Source organism: Amblyomma mixtum, chromosome 2, assembly GCF_055824585.1.
Source record: "Amblyomma mixtum isolate Tamu chromosome 2, ASM5582458v1, whole genome shotgun sequence".
Taxonomy (NCBI): domain Eukaryota; kingdom Metazoa; phylum Arthropoda; class Arachnida; order Ixodida; family Ixodidae; genus Amblyomma; species Amblyomma mixtum.
In genome coordinates this window covers 218474447-218493422 of record NC_143013.1, presented here as the reverse complement: position 1 = coordinate 218493422, position 18976 = coordinate 218474447, and the positions used below count along the sequence as shown (strand labels likewise).

Here is an 18976-nt window from a genome sequence, read left to right as displayed (position 1 = left end):
CGGTCATGTATTTGTACATCTTTGCTACCGGCAGCGATGCCAGTCATCTGCTTTGTTAGAAAGACAGCGGAGCGGTATTGATGCTAGGACAGGGGGAAATGTCGAACGATCTTTTTTGTGCATAAATACTCGCACAAATTAGTTGTTCATGCCATGACATCTGCTTTCTGCTAACTGGCCCAAAAATAGCTCAAGAGGAGTCTCCACGGGTGAACTCAAAATGCCAACGAATGATTCCACAACGTTGTCTGAAAGGGCCCAACCAAATAATGCCTTTTAAGAATGCACATGTTCGAATTACCATCTTAGACATAGAGATCCTTTCAGTGATGATACCTTGGCCCGCCATGGCCCGACTTAACAGCCTGTCATATTCCCAGTCAAGTCACACGGCATTTAAAATGTCACAGGTGGCTCGCATTGTGATAAACCAGAGTTTCGAGAGGCAGAAAGTCGCCGAAGGTATTTTAAAAGAAAGGTGGAGAACAGATCACAAAAGAGGCTATAGCAGCACACTTAGAAGCAAAGAAGATAATGCTACTGACTACATGACTAATGCCTACTGAACAGAAGTTTCAATGCATTTTGTTTTTGACCGAGATTTGAAGGAAATAAGTTTTTCATGTTTAAGGTTAAATTTCTTCAATGTGATTATTTTCTCTCATTGACTCCTTATTAGAAAAGTAAGAAAAGATAAGTGGCTGATCTCTTTCCCAGCTTCTGGTTTATGGTTTAGGGTGGTTTAACGTACCGGAGCGACTAAGGCTATGAGAGACGCCGTAGTGGAGGGCTCCGGAAATTTCGACCACCTGGGGTTCTTTGACGTGCACTGACATCGCACAGTACACGGGCCTCATCCACACAGAAACGCAAAGCTACTGAGTTAGAGTAGTACAAATACACACAGTAGGTCTTTTACCACTATAGCGTTAACAAGTGAATGTCACAGAAAAGCCGACGTCGTTGACCATGAAAAAAAAAAGTCCATGAAAAATCCCCAGAGAAGCAACCTAGGTAGAAAGTGGGCCGTCTAGGTCACGTGACCTTGTGGCGCCATCACAACCTGCCCACCGGATTGTGAGAAAACTGCCCACCGTGACAGGTGCCAGCTAAATTTATGATTGGTCGCGACATGTTGCTCGGGAAGAGCAACATAGGTCGCACAGGCCCCACCGCTATGAGCACCTGCCATTGCAGGGCAGTGGCGCATCGCTGCATCACTGCGCCAGGAGTGGTATGAGGACTCCCAGTGATATATGAATGTAAAGCACAGAATGACCAATTTCGCATATGTGGACATTAATCAATTAACTCTACCGCGTCGCACCCTGCAGGCGGAGGTCGAGTTCTCCAGTTTTTTCTAGGAGAGTTCTCTTCTACCAGAACGCATGAAATATATGATTCCGGAAGAGTGCACACATTGTATGTATTCTATAGAAATCTATAATGCCAGTTCAGTAAAAAGATCGGGAGACCGAGAAATGAAATAACACAAACCCGAATGACCTACGTATAGTAGCTGCTATGAAAAAGGGTTTTAAATATGCCTCAAAATGTATGGGAAAAAGAGGGCCTACCCTGCACCGTTAACCAGGCATGGATCATGCCATTTAGTTGTTGAAATATGCAGTATGTTGTAAGTACTTTTCCGATTGCGCGTTCTGCTCGTTATACGAAACCGTTAGCGTCTACAGGGGTGAAGTTACAAAGCTTCAGGTGACGCACACCCCGTCAATTTCGCACGACGACTGCAGGCTTGCCGAGGCATCCTGGAGGCTCATGCTGAACCATTCAACTGCGATACGCTTGCATGAACCAACTTGATACACTTCCGGCGCCTCCTGGTTGGCACTAACACCACGCATGTGGGTTTCAAAGCAGCAAAGCTTTCGGTCTACAGCTTAAATTGATAGGACGTATGGATCCATGGCAAATATCGACACCCCCGAAAGCAGAAATCTAAATGTCATCCTGTCTCTTTCTTGCATTCTTTGGGGGGTCATAACTGAAATCGACTCTCTAGGCACTGAATGCAGCGGCCCAAATAGAAAAGAGCCTAGTTAACACCCTTGGCGTTCGAATACTGCGGACACCGTGAAGTAAGTAGCGTTTGCAAGGCGCAATGTTGCGTTATGCTGACAGCAGGTGGTCGCGAATCTGGCGGTTGTTGCACAAAAGGATGGTTTGCAGCTTTGCAATGTGGTAAAGTAAACAGTTCGTATGAATTTACAATCTTTATTACAATGTGCGCATCAACTTCGTAGGTGCTGATCCGACTTTTGGCCTCATTCGCTCCTCGCTATATGACAGCATGCTTCGATAAGTGTGTCCTGCACGTGATTTCTTTGAATCAGGTGTTTCCACTGGCGTGGCTCGCGCACTACTACGCATACTGAGTACGCGGCGGCAGGGTGTCTATCTGTTACGAGTAGTATTGTTAATTTTAGTGTAGTCAAACATGTTTCAGCCCCATGGAAGCCGTTATCTGCCATCAAACGCCTCCGTGGAATGCATATCAGCGTGTGCATTCTTGTAGGCATTTCACGGAGGAACACATTCGGTCTTACACTACTTTACTATGATAGATGCTCGCTGTTGAACTTGAACGTGAGCTTCAAAGCTGCAGCATGCCATCCGATAGCTGGCAATAATACCGTTGAGAGGCGTCTGTTATTAACGCAGAACGTTTTGCACGCATGGTTCTGTACATCACGGATATCCTGAACCTAAGGAAAAGAACTAACGAACAACCCCGGTGCGAGTAGGAATCGAATCCGTTGTGATATGGTTTTCTGACGCAGATAATGGGCTCGCTACCGATTTACGGATGAGCGCTGTGTTAACCAACAAGACACATGGTTGCACATGCCTGCAAAAGGAAAAAAAGATACTATGCCATCTTGCAGGCGGCAGATGAGAGCTGTGAGAAGAGCACGAACCCCTTTCGTCGCCAGCCGAATTTGTGATTTCATACGCGAGAGCATAGGCGAGTTGTTCGTTTGCTTGAAGTGGATGGCTGCCGCTTGTGAACCACAGTTATTATGAATTACTGTGACTTAAAATTAATGTCCTGCTCGATTTCTAGCTTTATAGAGACAAATAAAGGTGCCGACGCAAGAAAACTTAATCAGCTGCCGGAGTGCGAAGCTTCGTAATGAGGACACCGAGAAACCGATTGTGCAGTGATACTTCGAGTGAGGAGGAGCGATGGTGCTGCGCGGTGGAGGAATGCGAAGCTACCATCATATTGTGGCACAACCAAACGGGAGGTCGCTAAGATCGCGAAAAAACAAACTGACTATCCATGTCGTCATCGACAGTAGCAATAAGCAATACACACATCGAAGAAAATTCGTAAGCAGCGCACTGTGGGATGGCACACAGGTGGTGGTAGCTGCACTAGGGCCTTTAGGAACCTTCGCCATTAGCCAATTTTCTTAGCTGGAATAGTGTTTTTTTTTTTTTCGACGCTTTTGATGTCTGGCAGTGCCGTCCATACGCGGAAGACAGAGATGGCGCCAGCGTGCGCTGTACAAAGGGCTGAGACCTTGGTCGCAGCCGGATACCACTCCCCCCCCCCCCCCCCATACCATCGACTGAACGTGGCTCACCACTGCCACATGTAGCGTGTGCTGGTTCCAACTTTTATTTAGCATGTGGTCAGTGCTTGTCATGCGAATCGCCACAGGTGGCGTTCAACCGCTTCTCTTTATAGTGCTAGGCAGCGTATTCAACGCCCCTCACTGCACTCCTAAGCTTCCCTTCGCTGTTTCAAGTGTTGCAGCGCTCGCCTGGTCTTCAGCGCCCTTCCGAAACATCTGCGGCGCAGAAAGAATGAATGAGATATGCTGAAGAGGACGATATCCAACGGGAGGCTACTGATCCGCAGAAGCACCGCGAAGGGCTCGGGCGATAACCAAGAGGTCTAAGACGTCAAGAAATTATGTTGTTTGCTTTGCAGCGCTTCTGGTTTGAATCTTGCTAGGGGCTGAAGTTTTTACAGGGAGAGCCGTTTATGCTACTTTTTAGAGAGGCCTCATGTGATAATATTCAGCCTAGACCATTAGCACCGCGTCCAGCTGGCTTGACGTCACCCCGACCAACTTCCTCCAAGTCTCGCACTTGGTGCGATTCTTAATAGCTTTAATATTAATGGCTGTTCTTATTATAACATTAATATTGAAATAACGCATAATATTGGCGTGATGAATCGTGGAAAGAGATGATTGAAGAGATGAGCGGCGAAGTCGGTTCAGGTCTGAAAGTCTGAGGCACGGTCGGACGATGCACGCCAAGAACTCACGGCCGACGACCACGGCTGACGCAGGACGCCGAAGTTCCAGGACCAGGATGACGATGATTCCCCAGCGCCACCAAATGTAACAAGGCGGCTAGCCGAAGAATGAGGCGTGATGAACGATGGAAAAGAGATGATTTAGTGGCCGCTGGCCCAGAACGAGCGCTCCGTCCTGCGCCACTGCCATTTCGTCTTTTTCGTCACAATGTCTTTACATGCAAATTATTACATTAACCTTTGCATTATTAGCTTTGGCCGCGTTTGTGATGTCTGCGAGTGGCGCTGGTCCGCGCCAGATCTGCGGGAAGTGGCTGATTGCATGAATAACTTCTCAAATGATTTTAGACAATGACATGGACATTATTTGAGCTTACAGTACTGCTCTGTGAGAGCTTTCTCAAGTGCAGGAGTTTAATTTCATGCAATGCTATCAGCCCTAAAAACGGCAACGAGTGTCAATTAAACGCAAGGCGTATAATGTAACCATTATAATTTAACCATTCAGCAGAGTCTAGCGAAAGTGACTCAACGACAAGTAACCGCCGCGGTGGCTCAGCGGTTATGGTGCTCGGCTGCTGACCCGAAAGACGCGGGTTCGATCCCGGCCGCGGTGGTTGAATTTCTTTGGAGGAGAAATTCTAGAGGCCCGTGTACTGTGCGATGTCAGTGCACGTTAAAGAACCCCAGGTGGTCGAAATTTCCGGAGCCCTCCACTACGGCGTCTCTCATAGCCTTAGCCGCTTTGGGACGTTAAACCCCATAAACCAAACCGCTCAACGACAAGTCGACCCGAATAATTCCTGTGCAACTGCTTTTCGCTTTTTATTCGGATACAAGGTAAGAATAACGTCACTTGTCGACTATGAGGTTCGGCCGGTGTGGTACTTTAGGTTATTGCGCCAGGCAACTACTGAAATAAAAGGAAAACGAAAGCATTCTTTAATGTGCTGTTAAATCTTTCAACAGGTCTAGTCTTTAACGCTAGAGAAAAGCTATAGTATATTACACTTTGTACAAGTTCATGTGTTATCCTTTAAGTTTATATATCAGAACAGACATTAGGGAACGAGCTATTCTGCACCGCGGAGGTGAATGAGATGACAGTGATGTGGCGGATAGCAACTGAACTTAGCGCTGCTATAAAGCCGTACCTGAGTGAGCAGGAAAGCTATCGCTCCCCACGCGTGCGCTTTAGTGGCTTTACTCCTACGGAGGATAGGGAACTCGCCGCCTGTCGAGCGTATACAAGCTGCCAGGTCAAGACTACGTCGTCACCTGGGTTTCCGGCCACAAGGGCCTTGATGGCAACGTTAGGGCGGACACCTTGACTCGAGAATACGCATACCGAGAGAGGCCATCCCCTCCTGCCTTATATCCCCTACCCTACCACTTCGCCACCCGGATCGAAATCCAACGCCTTAATAGACGTATCTACCCTCTCCCTCTTCCCTCCCTTTCCTCTGAATACTCCTGCCTCCTACGGCGTATCCGAACCTACAATATTTACATCGCCTACACCCAACACTTTATGCAGACAAATGTCCATGGTGCTGCAACACCCCAACTCTAATACATATCACATGGACATGTCCCCAAAAACCTCACCATCTAAAGCTGCGTAATGCGGTCCTGGAGCTCTGGGAGGTGATGCTGACGAGCGCACGCCTCGAACACCAGGCAGCGCTCCTTGTCATCGACAGAAGGTCGGCAGAAGCCTCCGGAGCCCTGGACTGAGGCCCCACCCACATGCGCTCCAGCCACCACCCTCATCAATAAACGCTTGCTCACTCACACTACGCCCGCCTCACAACTTATCGCAGTGAACCAGATGGCCCGAGCGTCAGGCGACAGTTTCTACAAGTACGCTGTTTTCATGCTTCTCGCGAGCCTACCGCACAGATCTGGAGAGTGCTAGGTGTCGTCTCGCACTCATAACTTCCACACCACTGCTATAAGCTGCGAGATACGTTTTGATTCTCTTACGTATCCAAGCATATTTGCGTGCATGAAAACCGTAGAGACTGCTTGCATCCGTTCAGTTTCCTACCTAATTTTTTTCACCAGACGGCTACCGTTATCCTTTTTCCACCTTGCGCCAAGCGGTCCCATTTCCCGCATATCGCCATTCACCGCTCAGTTGTAGATCCTTCCTGGCCGAGATAACTCCCCTGCCCCTCACATGGACGCATGGACAGTCGACCAGAAGCGGCGCACGTTACCGTGAACCACGGGTCAAGTTTACTACAGCATGATTTCACATCAGGCGTCAATGGCCAGCATTATTTTTCTTTGTTTTACTTTGCTGCCTGTCTCCCTCGTTCCTGCAAGGAATCTAAATTTTAATTCATTATTTATTGATTAGGTGGTTAACAAGATCGTCATTCACTTAACGAATGAACTGGGAGGTGCAGTACAGCAGCCTTTACGTTGCGCTGGGGTGCACGGACATTAGCAAAGCCTACGTAATGTGTTCAAGCCGCGTAACAAGGAAAAAAATGCCGAACTGTGCGATGTTGCTGACTAACAGATGCCGCTGAAGATTAAAGTCGACTCTGGAGCTGACGCTAATTGTAGTGGTCGCATACGTGACCGATCTTGCCTTCCTTTCCTGCATGGTTCCGAACAATTAAATTTGCTGACGAAATGTGAATGCCAACAAGGGCAGTACAAACTGTTCGTACGGGTCACTTTGAGTTCCCTAATGGCGTCTCAAGCTCGGCTTTATTTCTGGGAGCGGAATAGTTTTTACACGGCCTTTACTCCTTGTATTCACGTTGCGTTTACACTGACCATGCGGCCATATTCTCTGTTCCCTCGAGAACCCGCTTCTCAATAAACGAACGGGACATATGGGACGCAGGACACTGCGCCTTTTCTTTCACAATCTAATGCAATCGTTTGCCTCCTTACGGCGTCGCGTTTGAGCACGCTCCTGCGTGGGACTGTAAGCAGCTGCTAATTCTCGCGCTGCAGGTGGTTTGAGATAAACAAAGGCGAAAAAAAGCACAGAGATTCGGTGAAAATATATGAGGTTTTGTTTTTCGATTCGACATCTTTTGTTCCCACCAATCTCAGGGCTTTGACGGACGGTTCACATTTTCATCTGCCCTTTTTGTCCAGAAAGAGCAGAGAACTGGCGTTCTCAGAGACATTCGCGAAAGGCAAAACGTTCCGCAAAAATAAGAATGGAGACACTGATTCACGCAGTGTTTGCATGGAATAGAAGTGAATGATCACACTATGGTGATAGTGTTTGGCTCCAACAAAAATGTTGTAATGACTTCGCTTTTGCTAGGAAAAACCGAGCTTTCATCAGAGAAGACATCTTTGCCAGCTGCAAAATGTGGACTATGAGCCCGTCTTTCTGTTCTTAACAACCGCGGCTGTAAGATTAGTTTTCACTGTCTCGGCGCTGAGAAAGAGCTGTAAAAACATTGCTGCGCGTGATAATTAATTAACACGGCACTCAAATGAATGAATTTCAAGAGAGCGGCTGCGAGGGGCGTCGCACTGGAGGGCTCCATATGTATTTCGACCTCCTAGGGTACTCTAATCTGCACCGAAAGGATTAGCACACGAAAGTTCTTGTATTTCAGCTTTATCGCAGTGCACCCTGGGCCGCCGAGACCAAACCCACGATCTCGTGGCAAGTCATGCACAGCTAGTCATCGCATAAAAATGTTACTGCCGACATAATCTCACCACCAGACAATCTCGACTATGTAACATGACTGCCATCTTAGTACTACACTTTTTTTTATCACCCTCTTGATTTTCCACTCTTGACTGCATGCCGACATTCTCAATAATCGAAGTTCTAAACCCAGCCAATAGCGAAGGTAGTTGCTGTATAAGTTACTGCACCACCTTCTTGGAATAGAGATATGTGTGTGCAGTCAGCATGAACGCAGTAGTTGTAATATCGTGTAACACTATGCACTGCTCTCCATTTTTTCGGTGGCAAATATTCGGAAAGTTAACGGGCCGCTGTTACCTTCTTGCTAAAGTATACTCTCAGAGAACGAAAACGGTGACCAGTTACCGAGCAGGCTTGCATTGATGTTGAACGAATTGGAGTTTGCTGGTTGCGAATACAAGCGGAAGCAGGACGCTACTACCGCAGAATCTATACCTCCACAACGGACAATGGTCTGTACAAAGTGCACAACCGCACGAGATCGTTGAGAAGCTAGGTGGTTGCAACCTAAGGACAACCTTTTTTATTTTACTGACATAAAATGTTGTTTTGGCTGCCGTGCGGCGTCCTATCGATATCACTAACGGTTGACAGGCTTAGCCGGAAGCTCCCGTTTCCAGGATTGTTTTTGGAGAGAGAAGTGCTTGAGTATGTCACTGCTACTCCCTCCTTGCCCCTTTTCCATGTCAGTGTGTCTCAGAAGCATAAACTGAAAAGGAATGCGACAACATCACAGTTCGCACCAGCTCGTGTCAAATGCTACCATTCCTTTTTGTTACAGTCCAGATGCTTAGATTACTCGCCCTCCCTGGTTCCGCATGAATAGAGCCGCGCCCTGAGGCATCTCAGTGAAGTCTTCGCAGATGTTAGGGCGCTCCAGGGGCGTGAGATAGCGACGTCGTGTGAGGCTTCATGCATTGCTGAACACACAAAGCGGTTGTATAATCGTCCACTTATTGTCTGCCGCCTCGGACGGGATTCCGGCGGGAGCCAGGGCAGCTGGCCGCATACAAAGGCTTTCTCTCACCATTGTTTATAATAGTTCACTTTCGATCGTCGTGGACACGCGCTGTCGGCTGGACGTCACAGGAAAGGATCTGTTCGCAGTGTCGCCTACTGCCGGCGCCTTGCATACGGTAGGAGGCGTCCATTTGGGGCTCTGGCGGCGGCGGGGACTCGCAAGTGCGTCGATATGAAACGGTTCGCGGTGGCAGTACTGCTTTGCGCTGCCCTCCTGTGTGCACTGCTGCATGGATCCGGTGAGTGATGACCGCCGAGTTTGTTGGTAGAAGAATAAGTGTTGACATCCCTAAAAGAAGCGGAAAAGGAGGACCAAGTGTCGGTGTTCAGCTGCTGAAGTTTTCAGCTCAGCGAAGTTTGAAAGGGCGAGGAATAAGGTTAATCACGGCACTAGCAGTGAGGGTTGGGAGCAGGGGCATGAGAAAGTGTTGCTCGTTGATTTCTTCTTGCTTTTTCTCACAGTGATGAAACAGTTAGATTAAATGTTCAAGGCACATCAGAGCTTCAATATAATTAGTAGTTCTCCGCGGATCATGCGCTGTGCAAAGAGACATATACCAAGACTAACGCCATCATTTTGAGCATTCGACTAGGAGCACTAATCTAACCTAACCTAGCTAACGAGCCAATGTAACCTTATCTTACTTTGCTTTTTAGAAATTATGGGCTACCTCTTTCTGTTGATAGAAGCCCCAGCAATAAAATTTACCTCATTAAGACACCGTTTTACCAAACTGGATTTGTTTTGCAGACGATGGATGCAGGTCGCCCGTATAGTGACATAAGGGCGTAACTGTGGTTCTTCAGGGGTTCAGCTTTGCTACAGAAGGCAAAGTTTCAGTGGATTTCTTTTTAGCTTTATTTATTGCGCTGTCTCACCTTACGATGTGATTTAGTGTTCATTTAGTCTAACACTGGGAAGCAAAGCAAAAGATACGCGGCTTCGTCTGCGAAGAGAATCTAAACGTCGCTTCAAATGCCAATAGGCAATAGAGCCGTTCGAACTAATAGCGATAAAAAAAAAATAAAAGAGAAAGGTGTGTATCCTGTAAATGTGGCATGCATAATTATTTTTCTTCGCCGCATTGATCCACGATGGATAGTACGCGCACGCACACAGAAAAGCCTCTCAAATGTCGTCCGACACAGTTGCATGCCTCCATCATATCCGACCCGTAATCAAGGCTCAGGCATGAGGCCTTCGTAAAAAGTAACTAGTTTTAGCGGCTCACATCATCGGACAGTGACGAGTCATAGCGTGCAATAATGTGACATGACGATCAAGTCCTTTTAAAGGCTCTCATATTGGAGGCGAGCGCTGATTTCTTGTATGAAATAAGGCTGTAGCTTCACTCTTGAATACTTTCCATCATGAAAAGGTGGGTTCAGAGATATATCAATGGGGCATTTACTTTCATATTCGTTAAAGTTTTATTCATTTCTTTGGCTCCCTGGAAAAATACACCTGAAATGATGCCCACGCTTCGGTACCCTAAGGTTAGCGCCGTTCATGCAGTCACTTCATCAAGGCCACTCGCACACTTTACAAGTATTGCGTAGGGGAGTTCATGACAACTCATATTCCGGGAAGGCGCGATGAAATGGAGCTTGTGAATGAGCACGTCTGCCTAACGTTACAGCTCGCTCCCTAGTTCTCGCCGTACAGTCTGGACGTAATAGGCTTACGAAAGTTGTGAACAGAGTGAGTTTTTTGATGCAAAACATATAAAAACTTAGCTACAGCGACGTAAGAGGCTTACGACATGCAAGAAATAGCATTTTCTTTGTGCCCTGTGCTTCTTCTCTGTTGTCGATTAGCGTTTTAGTGGTTTCATGGTCCCAAGCTCAATATAGTGCCACGACAAAATAGAATTGTTTCATGGTCTCATATTTGGTTCCTAATTAACTGTTTCATGCTGTTTCATCTTAATTTTATAACTGGCTTGTGCTTAGGACACTTTTAAACAAAATAAGTGAAATGTAGGAGGTGTTTTAATTTTAAAATTAAGACAACATTCGATCTGCTTTTAAAATATCTGAAGCGCCACACATAACAGAAAACCGATAGGTACACAGCTTAGAGAAAATCCAGTCCATGTGAACTATTTTTACCTGTTATGCTTGGAACTTCACAATGCGAAGAGAAAAAAAAAATGGCAACAACGAGGTTGACTAGATCTACGTCTGGTTCGCTCTCTTATAAAAGGGAAGAGAGCCAAAGAGATGATTATAGAGTAAAGGGATTGGGAAAAGCGACAATAAAGCTCATGCACAGACGGCTGCCAGTGAGGCCTGAATTCTTTTGAGGTGTATTCGCTCTTGTTTCTATCGTCCTGGTTTTAGAAAACAGCGGCCATTCTCGAGTCTCATCTGGTGTTCTCAAACGATCAACTTTAATGAATGTCGGTTTCTTGCAACGACCAGCATAATATTTCTGTGTGTTCCACTGGATCATACTTGGCAGTCAATAGTACTCAGTGCCAAACTGTCTGGCAGTATGGGACACATTTACGTGAGGAAAGCGTCTGATTTGTGCATCGTTTCATTTTCTCTCTGAGCCGTGCTGAGCGATTTTTGCGAAAGCAGAGTATTGAGCAGTGCTTCACATGGACATCATTTGGGGACCGTTAAAATGTAACCCATATACAGGGAGACAGACGGACACACGCACGGATCGTGTCCTAATTAATGTGTCCGTGTCAAATTCTAGCGCTTCCGAAGTGACATTTCAGCACGGACTAAATATAAGTTTTAAGCGATCGTGGAGCTTGTAAAGAGGTATAACTTGCATCTTAATATGTAATAATTTGAAAAGTATAAAACTTCTCGCGTGTAATATAAAGCAATACGCTGCACCCAATACTGCTCGTGTTGCTCGCAAACCCTACGCTGTACGCGAATGAATTTCGTTAAGGGCATGCATGCTTCGAAAGCTTTTGCGTCCTCTAAATATTTTGTACAAGCATACTTCGCGCCAGGATGTCGACTAGTTTTATTACGGATATCATGTCACTCTGGTGGTGGTGTTTATTAATGGGTGATGACATCTGAATATGACCCCGTCTTAAGAAGGCCTGTTTATTTATTTTCTTTTTCTCTCACTTTTTTGTCGGGACAAGCAATGCCTAATTTTGTCAGTGAGTGAGACACTGGGCGTGCAACTCGCTTTGCTTTGTGTTTAAGGCACCTGCGAACTATGTTGGCTCCTCTGCCTCTGCTGTACACAATCTACAGGCACATGTATTGGTTGTAAGGCTGTTTTTCAAGCAAATCCTACACAGCGCAGAACTTTTCACCATGCCTTTGCTATCGGGGTTTCATTTCATAATGATATCAAGAATACAGAGCGCGTAAGCAACGCTTGCGTATGCACATTCATACATGCCCACCGAACACACATGAAATGGCACAAGACACAAGCAACGTTAAACCAGTGATTTGTAAGAAGAATTCTAATCAAATTCGTGGCTGCCTATTTTTATCATGCCAGTAGTGCGATATGTAGCTATTGTATTTAGTGAGCCAAGTGGTAGTCGTGCTACAACCGTGCTCACAAAAAATTGAGCAAGCAGTTTCCACTGCTTAGTAAGTTAGTAGAGGCAGCCGACCCCAGAAAGAAGCTAACGAGCCTTCGGAACATTGAAAGGAGCGGTTTTACTACGTGATGCGTATTCACTGTCTGCCGAATTTAAGAACGTTGTGGGAAGAAAAGAGGTGAATGTATTTTGTTTTAGTCCTACTTAAACCAAGCAAGGCTCATCGCTCTGTTCAAAAGCGACTAGCACATTCGGCACCAGTATAAAAAAACAGCTTTGAAGCAGTGTATGAAGTAGTAATGACAGTTATAATGTTGGCAATGTGCGTTGCGCTCAATGCTCATGCAGTCACACACAGACTGGGCTAATCGGAACATGTAATAAGAACCGGATTCGAGAGCTTGCATGTTCCATAAGGATAATCACGGGCCGAAGATGGTAAAATTGGTAAATTAGTTTTTGAGGAAAGGAAACGCCGCAGTATCTGTCTCAATCTCGGCGGACACCTGAACCGCGCCGTAAGGGAAGAGAGGAATGCGGGAGTGAAAGAAGAAAAAGAGGTGCCGTAGTGGAGGTCTCCGGAATAATTTCGACCACCTGGGGATCTTTAACGTGCACTGACATCGCACAGCACACGAGCCTCTCTTGCGTTTCGCCTCCATCGAAACGCTGCCGCCGCGGTCGGGTTCGAACCCGGGTACTCCGGCTCGGTGGACGAGCGCCTTACCACTGAGCAACCGCGGAGGGTATCGAAGATGCACCACCGTCGTGTTTTCGGTCGCCTTTCTTAATAAGGGAACGTTAAAGCCAAGCGAACACTCGGGTGACCCTCACAGGGTAACGAAATATGAGCGCACGCTTCCCGCTGTGGCAGTGACAGTTCTGCTCGAACGCATGTCTGCCGTACCGATAGCTGGCGGCGATTAGGTCCGGTTAAAGGTGCACTGAAGAGGATTCTGAACTTGTCTTTTTGCCGCGGGAACTCGATGTACATGTTCCTAGCATTCTTAGAAACTGCGACTTATTGCCCTGTGTGGCCGATTTCCCTAATTAAATCGAATTAACGTCCGGCTCCCGCCTTTATTTTTTGAATTCTCCCTCGTACGGTGGGCGGAGTCGACCAATGCGTGAAGTGCCTTTCAGCCAGCTCCGTGGAGGCTTTGCTTTCGCTTTATTTTCTTTTTTAGGTTTCCATGAATAAATAGTTTAAATCGTCTTTTCTTGGGCTAGTTGGTTTTTCATGGTGTAGGTGTTTGCAGCGCACACGAAACAAGGACGGACAGAAAAGGGAACGAAACCGCGCTCTGTTTCGTCCCCTTTTCTGTCCGTCCTTGTTTCGTGTGCGCTGCAAACACCTACAGCGTAAATAGTTTCATTCGCAGATAATATAGCCGCATAATAAGCCCGAAGAAATAAAAATCGGCGCGGACTATTTCCTACTACGGACTACTACGTATTACTCCGCCGATGGCAGAGCGGCAAGTCGCCACGGGACTGGGTGAAAGGCACTCCACGCGTTGGTCGACTCCGCCCACCGTACGAGGGAGAATTAAAAAAATAAAGGCGGGAGCCGGACGTTAATTCGATTTAATTAGGGAAATCGGCCACACAGGGCAATAAGTCGCAGTTTCTAAGAATGCTAGGAACGTGTACATCGAGTTCCCGCGGCAAAAAGACAAGTTCAGAATCCTCTTCAGTGCACCTTTAACACTCAACGATGTATAGGTGCCTTGAACATCTCGTCAGTCCAACACGCATTATTGTGGGTGGCATTTCTGGCGTTCTCTTAGCGGCCAATTTCTGAATCAGATGAGAAACAGCAGAAAATTTATTCGTCAAAAAAGCGACAGTAAAAAGTTTATTTCAGCGCAATACCACGAGTCGATCAGACCCTGTGGTAGAGTCACGAAGGACAGGTGGTCCACCAGCTGATCAGGGGTGAGGCAAGGCGCGCCATGAGGAGGGTTTCGATTAGTCCTTGATCAATGAATTTTTCAAATTCCGATTGCACCATAGTGGATTAGATATATTATCATTATAATTAATTAAACTGTGGCTAGTTATTTGGATGACTGAAACCCGCAATCTTCCTGTAGCTCGTATCTGCCGGCTCCAATCTGTAGCCACAGAAGGAAACATTCACCTGGCTGCTATCGCCATTTTTTACGAAAGCTGCAAAGCCTCCTTCATATTTCAAAGAACATTCAGCCCAGGAGTCCCACATTAAAGGAAGCAGTTTTAAAAACACGACCTCTTTTTACGACACAGCTACCTACACTTCAACGATAGAAGAACCACCCACACAGCCTAACTGTGGGCACTTTCAGTCTCACTCTGAAGAACTGCATGGTCAAGTCGGATGTGCGCCAAAATTTTATTTATTTTTTTTTTCCGCAAGCAAAGGCTGGTGGTTTCAAGTGTTGCAATTTATTCCCGAATGCGACCCTGTTCTCAGTCCGAACGGAATAGTCCACTTATAGCATTTTCCGGTTATCCTAGTCAGTGTGCGACTGCATGAGTGAGGAATGCAGTGCACATTCAGAGGTGAATAAGAAGAAGAATCAGAACAAGACGCAGAAAGAGAGCAGTGCTGCACTCAAGTATGTTGCTGGCTAGTTCGTGCTTCATTCTCATGGCGCGACATTAAAAACGTTCACAAGGAAGACACACAGGACGACGCGCCATACTCTGGACTGATCAGTTTGTAGTAGCTCGTTGTCCTGTGTATCTCCCTCGTGAACGTTTTTTGTGCTGTGCTTACTTATTAGCCAAGAGCAGAGTGCGAACATGAGAACGGACGAATAAGTGCTACACAAGTGGAAACCAACAGGAGGAGATGAACTTGGGCGAGGCAGCTAATGCTCTAACCGATAGCCCGTGGTCTGTTAAGATAAGGAAATGGATTTCTAGCAAAGCTAGATTCTGATGAAGATTGCAGAGACTGATCGAGAGATGAGAGAAAGGAATTTGACAGCGTGTAGGGTGGCCACGGCCAGCACAGGACACGGTTAACTGAAGAACAGCTGTAGAGGCATCTCTCTTTTGGATTGGTGGTAAGGTGGACAGTTATCGTAATGCCGGTGTGAACATGCTTTAGCACGATACAGTGAGCAAAGAGTTCTATTGTTTTGGTACAACAAAATTACAAGGCTATATTGTCTCGTGGTCACGCAACTAAGCAAGAATAACGAAAAATCATAGTGATGAGTTTAGCGATTACCAACTTTTACTTCAGCGGCCAGAGTATCTGGACTTTCCTCACTACTGCTTGCATGACATGATGAACGTTTAGTGTAAAGATGAAGTAGTGATGTGAAAACAAGTCTTGAAGTAAATGTGTCCTGAAATGGTTTATTTCATAAGCGACTGGAGCAGAGATGCCCAATCAACGATGGTCACATGAAAAGTGAACGGCTGCTCAAGACGGTAGTCACGCTTCTCTTTACCTAATCCAAGCCAAACGTCATTTCGTTTCAGACTGCCTTCTCAAGAAGCAAAAATGTGGAAAGATAATAGCCAGCAAATTTGTAAGTATCCTATAATCGTTTACGCTTTTTAAGTAACTCCGGGCGCCTCAGCCTTCGTGCTTTCACGAAAATTCTTCTTAACATCACTGTTCTCTTTCTCTCCTCAGACGAACATCTTCGGTCGTACGCCGTACTGCAAATACCTCTGCCGATCATTTCCTCCCAAGGTAGAGAGTGAAATGGAAGGAACACCCTGTTGGGTAAGACTTCTTAGCGCTGCCTGCATAGATTTAGGACCCAGCTTTTGTCACTTCAAATTTTCATCGCTACGGACGACCAGAAGCGATGGTCAGGAGAAAGACAGAAGCAGCAATTCATCTAGATGAGTGCGGAAATTGGTGGTAATAGTGATCTCCTCGCTTCACGTATTGGGCCATCAGGTCATTCCGCGAGATCAACGGATTTCGCCAATTTGGCTTGTCGATCCCGGCAGCCGGCGCGTGCTTTCTTCTCCAGGTTCCAGCCAGAATGTCAAGTGGTTTGGGGAAGCTGCTTCATGTCTAGCGGGGCTGAGGAGGCTAGCTCGGGCAACTAGAGACACTGAAAAACTGCATAAACCATTCTGACGAAGCAAATATTCGGAAAGCTGGTGGCGGCAGGTGAAAATGAAACATGAGCAAGTGTGTAAGAGTGCTTCACTGTGCCTGAAAAGAAGCAGTTAAGCTGTTCCAACAGCATGCCACATTTAGTTACCACTTCTCTGGGGCGGAGGCCACGGAAGAAGTTTTGCGAATTCTTTCCGAGCACCCACATTAAGAATATTTTCTATGACTAACAACGCAAACAATCCATATGATTCGTCGCCGTGTGCACATGAGGTAAGGTTTGGCCCAATGTGTGTCATATCTTGTTCTTAATCAAGCAAAGCATTCACGCGATGGTGTTTGCCCTATATTCGACATGCATTATATTCGTATGCTCTTTCTTATGCTGATCTAAGCCCGAAAGCGGGTCGGTTTGGCTGTTTCCTTGGCCCCCATTTCCAACGAGTCGTTGACTGCTGACGGTGCATGGTCTCTACGGATCAGATGTACTTTTCAAGTTTCCGGGCGTCACATAACTTCTAGTGGAGCAAACATCGTGTGTCGCGTGCGCAAATGGGCCCATTGCTCAGTTTTCTGCACAGACACAGTCCTTTCCATAATTAACTCACCGTCACCTGTCATGTTACCAATGCGTCAGCATTAGAAGGGTTTGCGCACGCGTAAATGGTGACCGCCGTGTGACAGAAGCCAGGTCGCCAATCTCCCACGGTGGGCAGGTGGGAACCTGTCGACATTCGTGCGTTAACCTTGAATATAACGAAGTTTCGTTTGTTTGCTCCGACGTAACGAACCTATGTACGCCACCTGTGAATACAGCGAACTTTCAGGTCTGAACCTCGATATAATGAACTGAGAGTCTGGACCTCAGATGTAAGAAATCTAAGTGTAACACCTGGAATATAACTAACTTTAATGTGTCAACCTTTTATATAACGCATATTTGGATGATAACGCGTTGAAACGGTCCATCGAGGATAGGCTATGGGTTTTTCTTAGCTCTCTTTCTGAATAAACAGCGCTAAAGACGAGGACGAAGAGTAAACAGGACGAGAGCTGTTCGTCCTCCTCGTCTTTGTGTTTAGCGCTGTTTATTCATTATGTCGCCGTACCAACTAGCCCAAACGTCTCTTCTCTCTTTCTGCTGTCAATGCCAATCTGTTCAGAGCCGGCCTCCTAAACTTTCCTATGATTGAACTTCCTCCTATTCAGTGATAAATATTCTCTTTTTTTTTGCGTTTTCAGGGCCTGCGCGGGAAAGGCACGTGCCAGAACGGCAGGTGCGAAGCGACCGAGCATAAGCAGTTTCGACCTCTGCCTCCAATCCCCAGACCTCAGAAACCTACGCGTTCACGCTCTGGCCCTGAATCCTACCCCAAAAATTTCAAATGATTTCGCCAACACTTCAACCACGCCCTAGCCTCTCCAAATAAGGGAAAGAAATCGTCACTGTGGAGACCTGACAGCAAAAGAAAAGAAGAGCGTTTACTTGAGATTCCTTGTCATGCGGAGCTCTCCGTTTTGTACGTTATATAATTTTGGATCGTCCACTTAGTTATGTTGTTAGTTTCGTGGTTCCGGCGTTAAGGCTTGGCCGTCTTGATTTACAATTAGATGATGATTTAGAATAAATGAGTCACTGTTTCTGGTATGGAATGAAAATAAATTTGTCATTTAAAAATCTTGGCTGCTGTGACGGATGATTCCGTGCCGTCGGTCGTTGCGCCTTGACCTCTGTTGAGCGCAACGAACCAAGAGGGAGATGTGCAGCCCCTTCAGGAAGAGTGGACGGAAGGGCAAGCCGTGTAAAGTGCATAAGGTGCCGTGGTCCCGTGTCGCCACAACGCGCTTGTAGGGCTTCGCGTATTGTAGCACCTGTTAATGCCTAACAAATCTGCCAATATGAAATACCTAGTTCTGCAAGTGACCAGCTTATGTTGAAAGCGTTGAGATCTAAGTGATGCAGCCACGGTACAAAAGACATGAAGACATTCCGAATCGTATCTTCGTGTCGCGTCTTGTGTTGTGGTTGTATCGCTCACTCAAACTGCGCTCGCACTCATGTAGGCTATGTATAAGTTAGGCCTTTTTGTAGCCTTGTGACGTGCTTGTTCCAGATTGTGCTCTAGAGGAAAGAGAGGTGCGACAGCGCGCTCCTCCAATAGGTACGAGCTGTTACTTTGGTGTGGAGTGAGAAATAATTTCATTTAATTGCATGAATGACAGATGCGGATCTTAAATTCATCTAAACAAAATCATTGCAAGGTGCAGCACACACTAAGACGAAGCTGTGACATCGCGGTGAACACAAATGTGTACAAACCGCCTTAAAGGGCTAATAGCGATAATTATTGTTG

At 46.5% G+C, this 18976-nt stretch overlaps 1 protein-coding gene across 1 annotated transcript; it reads left to right on the top strand.

Moving 5' to 3' along the window:
• Window positions 1-9143: 9143 nt before the first annotated feature.
• On the top strand, window positions 9144-18266 carry LOC149362589 (uncharacterized). The gene is made up of 4 exons (XM_089569763.1): window positions 9144-9253; window positions 16028-16077; window positions 16185-16277; window positions 17865-18266. Exons 1-4 carry the CDS (start codon window positions 9187-9189, stop codon window positions 18009-18011), a joined length of 357 nt encoding a protein of 118 aa, XP_089425889.1. The 5' UTR covers window positions 9144-9186; the 3' UTR covers window positions 18012-18266.
• The last annotated feature ends 710 nt before the right edge of the window (window positions 18267-18976 follow it).